Here is a 10789-nt window from a genome sequence, read left to right as displayed (position 1 = left end):
ATAGCTGATTTAGTGAAATGTCCACATTCTCAACGAGCAAAAAGATTTGTGAAGTCATTTTAGAGATTCTTCACTTGAGGTCTTTCTTAAACTTTTCTTCTTTTCTTTTTTGGTTCTTTGTCTTTGGTTTTTTTTTTAAGAACAAAGTCATCCTTAACTTAGATTTATAATAGTATACTTTTTTGTAATGCCTAACTTGCTGCAGCATTACGGAAATAATCTCTGTGAGAGTGAGTCATGTTCACTGTTTAGGTTGCTTTCTTAAGGGACTATTTCATGTTTAGGCTGCCTTTTTCTATTTGACCATAGAATTTTAGGACATATATACATACATACATACACACATATATATATATATATATATATTTTTTTTTTTTTATATTGAAACATCAATACTTAGCTAAGAATCCTCTCAACAAAAAAAAAAGCTAAGAAGGTTCTCTGGGATAGCAACAATCTGCTGGAACATTGTTGGAAAGTGCAATTTTAAACATCAAACCGTGTGGATTTTTCTTTTTCTTTTATTTTTTATTTCTTATGACACGTGAGTATTTGGTGCAACTTATTTTTGCTTTTAAATGTCGAAATCAATTGTTTGAATGTAATATATAGAGTGAAATTTTTAAAACGGTAAATTGAAAAGGTACAATTTTAAAGTTTAAGACTACACTCCCTAAAAGATTGGTGTTTTTTTTTTTGAGAAAATAAACGATTGGTGTTGAATGTTGATTTAATATAACTTATTTCGTTAAAAAAAAAAAAAAAAGGGATCGAAATATAATTGTAATTAAACCAATCTCTATCATACAATTTCAGATAATACCCATTACAAAAGGGTTGGACTTGGAATTACCCAATGAATATTGAGCTTAGATGAAAAGAAAAAAGCAGCTACAGTCGTTATTTGGGCCCATACATACATGATTTGCGCCTGTGAAATATAAGCATTATTTGACTCGTTATTTGGTCTGTAAACTAAGTACATAGAATTGGTTTCATTCTAATAGAAATGTTGCATCACCTTATAGCTAATGAATTCGATTATCATCCCTGATTATTGGACTATGACCCAAGTGGACTACACAATCACAGATTCACAGCACCACTCCCTATATTTCATGCAGTGGAAGATCTAAGAACTACATTAGGAGAATCGACCCAAGCCACAAAACTAAGCTGAAAAAATGTCAAGGATCCAAAGAGACACAGTAAGTGATGGGAGGAGCTAACAAAATCCAAAATGATAAGGGGGATGGGCTTTAAAGATTTGGTTCTCTTTAATGATGCTCTACTTGCCAAACAGACATGGCGACTTGTTAAAAACACGGATTCCCTCTTCTATAAAGTTTTCAAGGTGAAGTTCTTTCCACGTGGGTCGATCTTGGATGCAAAAGAAAACACAGTAGGTTCATACGCCTGGAGAAGCATCCTTCAAGGGCGTGATGTCATTCTAGATTGTGCGTGTTGGAGGGTTGGTGATGGAAGACCGATCAAGATTTGGCAGCATAGGTGGTTGCCTATAAAACATCCGCCAAAAATCATGTCGCCTATTCCAGATTCAATGGAGGAGGCAACAGTGGACTGTTTGTTAAATGAAGACAATAGGACTTGGAACCATGAAATGATAGATGGGATCTTTGTACCAGAGGAGGGGGAGTTAATTAAAAAAATTCCTTAACAATTAGCATGATGTAGGGGTAACAAAGCCGCACATGGTCTGGCAAGATAAGTACTTAATTTATCAGATACTAATGTATGGATGGAGGATGTTCCATCATCACTTTCACATTTTGTTCAGGCTAATATCGACTTTTCTTTGATTCAATAAAACAATCGTCTTCCTTCTCCCAAAAAAAAAAAGTGATAAAGAACTAACTTTATGCAAAGAATTTCAACTTTCATTTTGCTTAAACAACATTCCGCACAGCCTTGTAACTCAAAAGGCATTACCTGTTCTCCTTTACAACAAGATTATCAAAAAGAAAAAGAAAAAAACATTCAGCACACTTGGTCAAGAACATATGAACAAAGCCCAAAATAATAGAAACCCCATGATATATTTTAGCTTAACAGTTAACACACAAGTGCATCAAAGCAAACCAAATATTTACTGACAAAAGAAAATTATGGTCCCCAAAATCATAAAGGTAGAATCCAACAACTTATTGCATGGCAAAGGAAGCAAAGATCACAGAACTCTCTTGAAGATGAAAATTTGCCTAATTACAGCTTCAACCATTACAAGCAAGGACATAGCCCCCAACAAAACCTAGAAGGATAATAGTCCTTCAAGTAGACCTCCCTGCTAAAGCCAATAATATAGAAACTGAAGGATCGATTAACTGGCAGCGCAGAGATGGTATGCCTCTCACATATGAGAGGGAGGTACAGGTGCTCTCTCCGCAATAACTTCAGAAGAAAACTTGTCGAGGGAGAAAGAGTCAGCAAAAGAGGCAGGAGTGCATTGATATGCCTGAGTGTTGCACAACAGGACACCTTTGGCTCTGCGGAAAAATTCATCAGGAACTCATGCTGCTCCACTTGTTACACTAACTTTTCGAGTTGAAAGTGTCTTCCTGTAACAGGAATTTGTTTTTCTCACTCATTATTCACTTTCATGCACATCAATACATGCAACAGCACAAAATCATAAGAATGAGAACTATGACAGCCATAGAAACACAATAATTCATATATTTCTCATGCTAAAAACCCCCCCACCCCCACCCAAAAAAAATTAGAGAACATAGAATCTGCTAAGCTAATTTACAGGTGCAGTCAGTCACTCTGGTTAAACATGAAAGCTGATATATTACAACACCAACATGGTTTGGAGACAAATGATTTCGAGAAGAATACAATTGCCTGTCTAAAAATCATAGTTGTAAAAGAGATTATATCAAGTAAATCTCGGTCCCTATATGCTTATGGAGACAGCTTACATCTCAGACCTTAACCGAAATTATGTATAAATCCTGTGGATGCTTTGGTTTTTCTTTTAGAAACCATTTAGTCAATTAGTAGCTTTCTAACAAGAACAAAACTCCTGCTAAGAGATGATGTTTGTACACAAACTACAATAAATCATTCAATTTTTAATGCAGCCATACTGCCGGTGAGAAGTTATATAGATCCTATATGTTTCACGACCAAATACAAATCACTAGACAGGGACATCTTCAAGGTTGTGCCCGTATTAAAGAATGTAAACCATAACATTACTTGAAGATAATAGATAACTCATGATACAGTGACTACCTCTAAAATATGAATTATAATGAACTAATCTTATTAAAAAAATTTACTCTTGAAAACCTTCTGAATCTCATTCATTAAGTAATGTAGGAGGGTTAGCTTATCCAAACTGATAGCATTCTGGCCTTTACAGGCACAGTGATTGGAAATATTTGCTTCACAAACTAGCGGCATACCATTAAACGATACAAACAAAAAATAAAATAAAAACATACCATTGAACAATGGTGACCTTGCGTGACCGAAGAGAACCACTCGCATTACATGTCTCACATTTACTTAGTCCACGAGATGCACAAGTTCAAATCTTTCCCTTGCCGTTACATTTCACACATCTGCAAAGACAAAATTATTCTGAATGAATGAACCATGAAATTTACACCACCAGAGAATCATCCAGTTCCAACACGTGAAGCTGAACATCAAACTGCACTCAACACTCAAAACTGCTTTTAAATATCCTGTTTTAGTATTTAATTGGAAGTGAAGCACACGAGCAAAGTTTTAGTTAAAGACACGTAAAGAACAAAAGTTGAAGTTTGACAGCATGATACTTATTTTAGAGCTTGAAACAAGATTTGACTGCATACACAGACAGATGAATCATCAAAAGATAAACAACTCACTTTGTGTCTGACCCATCTCTATGGGCAATTAAACCTCTTCCATAACAAGCAGGGAATTCAGTCATCTGATTTTCCTTATAAAATCTAGGTTCTTGGTTTGCATTGCATGTAAGACAGACAATATTTCCCCGTCTATCACATCCTGCAAATCTCATCCAAGGTTGAGTTAGGACAAAACAATTATTGCTACCATTAGTAACTAAGAGAATAACATGACACAAATTTGAGTTTCTTTTACATTTAAATTATTTCATCACCCCAAAGAGTCTGTCATTTCAGAACCCCTACCTGAGCATTTCTCAATGGTTTCAGAATGGGGAATTTTTGCCTGTGATTCTTCGTAAGATGTAAACAGGAGAGGGAACTGAGACCTTAAATCCAATTCCCAGATTCCAGGGTTCAGGTCCATTATCCTTTCCATCAATATTTCCACCGAGGTAGACCTCTGTTTCTGTTATAAGTTCCCTTTCCTCTATAAACGTATCTAGAGTTCCTACATAAACATTGCAGTCTTCAACCGTATGAATCTTCCACGTCCGAGCTGGACGACTTCCCCAGCAGCAACCATAACCAACATGATCAATGAGCAATTCTCGTATCTCTACTTCATCCAATATTTGCCTACAAATGATTTTTGAGTTAAGATAAGTTTGCAGTTTGACGCTACAATGTTGAACTTGATAAAGATTCCATCAAGAAAAAGAAACTTAAACAGAATAAAACAACTTCAGCATAAATGAAAGATTTAAGTGAACATGTACAAAAAGTGTAAAGCTGTCTGTGATTCATGCTTAAGTCAAGACTGGTATTTGACATAAAGCAGAAACTATAATCGGGGAAGATCTCCAGGTGGGATCTTCTACAACTTATCTCATAAAAGCACCAGCATGCTTTGGGCAGCAATGGATGAAACGAAGTATTTTTTAACTACAGCACCATGATTAATTAATGTAAAAGAAACAACTTATTGAAATTTCTAGTTTCTTATGCATGATAATGCACGTATAAATTATCTACGAAAATAAATGGCTAGAGGAAGATAAAATCCTCGTTTTTCAAGCAAAAGTCTTGAAAATAAATAAAGGTTCACTAAAATTCTTGCTAACAGGCTGTTCCCACTTCGACATATGCTAATATGGCAAAGAAATCACTGAAATTCTTCTTTCTTTATCCCCAAAATTGCTTCCCCAGAAAATAAGCTGTCCTCATCCCTTAATTGTCATTCTTCCATACTAGAGACAATTTTTATTTCTTGTTTGTGCCTTGGCAAAAGTATGCTACCCCTCTTGTTATTATCATATGCAAGCACGAATACTTAGCACAAAGAATGGATGATTTTAGCCTATATAATATATGCCCCACCACACAATATGCCTTTTTGGTTGTTATATGTACAAAATGAAAGAGTGCAAGACAGCTTAGAAAGAGGGAATGTCTTAAGGCTCATCTTAAGTATATCATGCCATATCATATTATGCCAGCATTGCAGCAACATGGTACATACTTTTAAGATTGATCACAGGACTAACAATCTTAAAACTAGGCAACATATATAAGATCAATAAGATCACTTCCATTTAATTTCGTTACTTAATAACAGGTGCGTATTATTTAAATTACCTCTGGAAATCAGTGGTGGTTCCAGTTCCACCATATTCTCCTCCATATCCACCTTGATAAACAATAGCTTGCACTGCAATAAGTGACTCATAATTTAACACCCACTATAATGCGGTACAAAGTAAAAGTTTCAAGGAAGAGAAAAACAATTTTATTGTGTTAACGTGAAGCATAACTAACATAAACCAGCTTTAGGTGAGCAACATAGGCGTACCATTAGGATTGGGCTCAGGCGAACTAACCAAAGCGGCATGAATGGAAGGCGGGTAATTTTATAGTTTTGTGTTCGTTTTGTTTAAACCTCAATATTTGATAAATTTCATTTAAACCAATAATCATGTGATATATTTAATAATGTTAATAGCAAAAATATGATAGAAGTGTAAATGATATTTTCAAGTGAAATATACCGCAGTTTCTAAAGTTTTTGACTTTTGGAAACTACGCAAAATCTCAACAGTTTCTAAGTAAAAACACAAAACTTTATGAAGTCAAACAGAATTATGAAAGAAATAGTAGCTATTCTTACTAGAGTACCATCTAGCCACTAAGAAGCTACCGTCTAGCCACTTAGTAACTTTGGCTTGTCAACAATCGTCACAAAACTTTATGAGGTTTTAAACGTGAAGTCTAACAGAATTATAAAAGAAATAGTATCTATTCATTCCTACTAGAGTACCATCTAGCCACTTAGTAACTTTGGTTTGACAACAATCCTGGTAAGCATCTTCTTCACCTCTCCCCATTCAGTAACATGTTTGGTTTCCCACTGTAAGAAGTCATCTACCTCATCTTCTTCAGAAGAAGAAGAAAAACCAATCCCTGACACCAAAACATTTCCTGCACTCTCAGAATCATCATCATCAGTCGAAGAACCATTATCAACCCCTGCTATATTTCCTGCCATCTCAGAAGCATCATCGTCCGTCGAAGAAGCATCATCGATCCCTGCTACAACAGAAGAAGCATCATCAATTTCTGCGTTCACTGCCATCAATTCGTCTTCTTCGTTATTGGAATCCATGGAAGAGGCAACTGTTGCAGTATCAAACTCTAATAATTTCCTTTCTTCCCATAACTGTCCAGCCGACCTCCAAACCCAGTGAGGTGTGACAATGATGTTTTGATCGGATAGCAGATATAGACTATATCCTTCCCAAGGCTCTTCAGAAGTGAAATGATCCTCAGGATCTGTATTTGTGTATGCAGAACCTAAAAATTGGAGAGCACGATAGAAGGAAAAGAAATCTTCAATTGCTCCAATGTCCAATTTCATAATTTGATCAATTCCTTCAATAGGAATCTTTCTACGATTAGGCACATCATATTTCCGAGTGATACCTATTTCATCAATTCTTGATCTGAAGAGCGCCCACGGAGTTGTCATGATATTAAGGCTTTTATCGGTCAAATCCACGTAATTGACATTAAATTCAAACAAAGGATCCAATGCAGAAACAACATGATTCTTGTATTCTTTAGTCACTTTATGGGAAACCTCTCTCACCCTGCATTCAATCTCTCTCACGAGGCTTTGAAAGCCCGTAATGTTTCCAAGATCAATTTTTCCCCAACATATACCGTCATAATGCCCATATACAGTTTCAATAATTGCAATACTCCTTGGTTCCCCCATTTCTTTTCTTATGTTATCTGTACTACATGGTAATAGAAGAAGCATAATAACAATAATCAACCAATAAATAAGAAGCATAATCAGAAGCATAATAACAATAATCTGCCAATTAATAAGAAGCATAATCAGAAGCATAATAACAATAATGTTTTCATAGATAAGAAGCATGATAACAATAATCAACCAATTAATAAGAAGCATAATCAGAAGCATAGTCACAATAATGTTTTCATAAATAAGAAGCATAATAACAATAATCAACCAATTAATAAGAAGCATAATAACAATAATGTTTTCATAAATAAGAAGCATGATAACAATAATCAACCGAGAGTATTCCATTCTTTTATAAAATTTTGCCATCAATATTATTTTCTTCAATATAGTTTGTGCACTACCTCCCCACAGAAAGAAAGTGCATTCTAAATCAAAGAAAAAACTAGAGCCTTGAGAGTAGAGAAAAAGACTTACCCAAGAGCGTGAGAGTGGAGACTTGATTTGTGTACAGAATCAAAGAGACCACGAATTGAGATAAAGAATTGGGGTTGAAAAAGATTGAGATTTTGATGGTTGTGTGGGAAGCTCGGGTGCAAAATCTGAAAAAGATTGAGATTTTGATTTTTTTGGGGGAAGAGGGTTTTGGGTTCAAATGTTCAAATTCAAAATCTGAAACAGAGAGAGAGAGAGAGAGAGATGACCGTTGCTCGGTTAGTGGACTATATATATAGTTAAATATTAAAAGTATATGTGTGTAAATTTATTTTATTTTATTTTGATAAGATAGGCGTACTTTTTAGTTTCATCTATTTTGTAATATTGTTTCTCAAAAAAATATATATATATTTTTAAATATTAGTTGTTTATTTTTAACTTTATAAATATTAGTCTTTAAATGCCCAAAGTATATTTTTACATGTATCCATTATACATGTATTTCCTAAAAAATATAATAAGTATTTTTTTTTTTTACACCAAATTTTGACATCAAAGATTTTCAAATTAAGTTTTGAGTATTTTAAAAGTCTAGGCCTCTTTTTTTTTCTTTTTTGTGGGTCACAACTTATATGTTCAACATTGTTTACTATGATGTTTCTAGTTAGTTTAACTAATAAACAATAAACCCATTTGGTGTTTTGGCTTAGTGATAAAAAATAAAAATAAAAATTATAATGGAACGAACGCGATAGGTTTCAATAATAAAAAAATATTAACTACGGTTGAAGTTCAAGACAATTATGTTTTTCTCATATGATTTTGATTAACCGAGGTAGAGAGTCACTGGCTATGAGGAAAATTGAGCGCTATTCAGTTGAGAAAGTCGCTGGAGATGGCCACTATCTTTTTCATGCCCTAGTAAAATCTTTATTTGTTGTTTGCTCTTGTAATATTTACCCCTGCAGAATGAATTTAAAGTTTATTTTATTTTTTGAATTCTGATAAGTAATAAGAGTTAGGCTTTTGAATGTTGTAAAGTGAGTTATGTAATGGTTGTGCATAGCTGGAAATAGATTTAAATCAGGGTCCTAAGTCCTAACTTCAGGTCAAGTTTGCCAGCAAGAGGAAGAGTGAATTAGTATTTGGGCCTTGTGATCAAGTTAACATTTTGAGCTTGCCGTTAATGCTTGTAGACTGAGATATAGCAAAGAAACCAATGACATGATGTCACAAAACCTATTTAGTAATCCTGTTGTTGTTAGAAATTGACCCATAGACTGTAGTGATAGACTTTGGCAAACCGTAGAAGAAAACAAAGTGTGAATATCAATCTATACAATGTAATTTTTTGGTTGTCATTTTAATTAAAAACAGAAAGAAAGTGAAAATTTATCTTTTAAATGAAAACTCAAGGTAAAGAATTGCATCCAAGAAAAGACTAGCATAGCTGGTGACAATTGTGTATATGAATTGCATCCAAGAAAAGACAAGCATAGACTTAAAGAAATTGGTGACAGTTGTGTATACAACACAAACTAAATATTAGCCTAGATAAGAAAAACTGTTAATATTTGTATGGTAATTACAACCAAACCAAAGATAATAATTAATTCAATTAATTCATATAAGAAGATACGCACTGGAAAAATCAACTACTCTCCATCTAATTTACAGTTATTATAGTTAATGAATGAAAATGCATAATTGAAATCATTTATTGTAAATATTCATGTATCATTTGCCTTGTAGGAATTTGGTACACAAAGAATGCAGTCCCTTGTAGAATAAAACATAGGAAGGGTCTAAAATTAAAGAAGTTTATAATTGATAGATTAAAAATGTTTGTTTATTTTTCAACTTTTAAGGAGATGTAGACTTTTGTTTTGATACTAATTCTTTAGAAAATTGAATCCTTCAATTATGAATGGTTAATAACTAGCGAGAGTGTTTGTCTTCTTTTGTTACTTATGAAAAAAAAAATCAGTTAAATCAGTTCAATATCTATCCATTAGTAGGTCTTGGATTTGATAAAAAAGTAGTAGTTCTCCTTAGTCTAAAACTAAAGGGTAAAACTTAGGTATAGTTCTTTAGATCTTGTACTTTTGGTTTTCTTATTATATTCAAACATATGGCTGCATTGAATTTAATTGTATTTGAGAAAAGAAAATATTGTTTGTGCTGCATTGGTCAAAGTCGCCATATGTTTTAATTTAAATAGAAAACTAAGGTACAAAAATTAAGGACATATATCTAAAATTTACCTAGTATTTACAAGAATCTGAATTTCTTCTGGAAGAAACACTTGTTTCCTTCATCATTGTGGTATATATCTGAAGGTTCAATTAAACTCTAGAGTACTTTTTCATTGCCTCTTAAACTAACTTCTAATTTATGAATTAAGGTCAAAGGAATGGCTTTCAACAAGAGTATTTCTCTAAATCCACCAAAAGAGAGAGAGAGAGAATGCTGGTTTGCTGGATATGTTCTTATTCATATAGCTACATGCCAATCGCGAGCATAAGTAACTCATATTAAAAAAAGAAGTCTTTCATTATGAAAATTTTGCTGATTTTTCCACTCTGCATAATCTGAATGTATTTATTAATTAATGGCTATGGCACTTTCTCTTTAATTTTTCAAGGTTGCTAGACTTAGTCAATTTATATTCTCTTGATATTAAGACTTTCTTCACTATTCTGGATTAAAAAGAAAAAAAAATCATAGTGTGCTTCGAGCCATATAATTATGAATAGAAGGTGAAACATATTCATTTTGAAACAAGTATTTAATATTTATTTTTATTTTCATTTTTATTTGAACACTATTTAATATTTATTTGAGTAAAGTAAATATATATTTCGTTAAATTATCCTATATAATAAAAGTTTTATTTAAAAGCCGTGGTTGCGCCAAATAGCTACACTAAATTGCCGAAATTTCATTAAATTTTTTAAAAAAATTAAATTTAGTTGATTGATGTCATATAACCATTATACTTAAGGGAGACGAAAATTAAGCTATATAATAAAATGATGAATTTTATATATTCATTGGCTTTAATACAATGTTTTTTTATCTGGGAATCTAAGCAATAATCAATTAAGCTATACATTTGGGTGTTTCGACTTGTTTGCATACGTGGGTTTTGAAAAATAATGATGAATTTTATATATTCATTGGCTTTAATATGCTGTTTTGTTATCTGGGAATCTAAATA

At 33.0% G+C, this 10789-nt stretch overlaps 1 protein-coding gene across 2 annotated transcripts; it reads right to left on the bottom strand.

Moving 5' to 3' along the window:
- Positions 1-2038: 2038 nt before the first annotated feature.
- Positions 2039-7839, bottom strand: LOC115952696. Of its 2 annotated transcripts, none has more exons than XM_031069905.1 (7): positions 7609-7839; positions 6181-7159; positions 5502-5574; positions 4170-4502; positions 3882-4023; positions 3471-3590; positions 2039-2576 (listed from the first exon to the last, which is right to left on the bottom strand). In XM_031069905.1, the coding sequence occupies exon 2, from the start codon at positions 7135-7137 to the stop codon at positions 6184-6186; it is 954 nt and encodes a 317-aa protein (XP_030925765.1). In that variant the 5' UTR covers positions 7138-7159; positions 7609-7839; the 3' UTR covers positions 2039-2576; positions 3471-3590; positions 3882-4023; positions 4170-4502; positions 5502-5574; positions 6181-6183. The 2 variants fall into 2 exon arrangements, with proteins under 2 accessions (XP_030925765.1, XP_030925764.1); XM_031069904.1 differs by having other exon boundaries at positions 6181-7154.
- Positions 7840-10789: the final 2950 nt, after the last annotated feature.

This window comes from Quercus lobata, chromosome 7 (genome assembly GCF_001633185.2).
Source record: "Quercus lobata isolate SW786 chromosome 7, ValleyOak3.0 Primary Assembly, whole genome shotgun sequence".
NCBI classification, from domain to species: Eukaryota; Viridiplantae; Streptophyta; class Magnoliopsida; order Fagales; family Fagaceae; genus Quercus; species Quercus lobata.
This window is presented reverse-complemented; position numbering and strand designations above follow the sequence as displayed.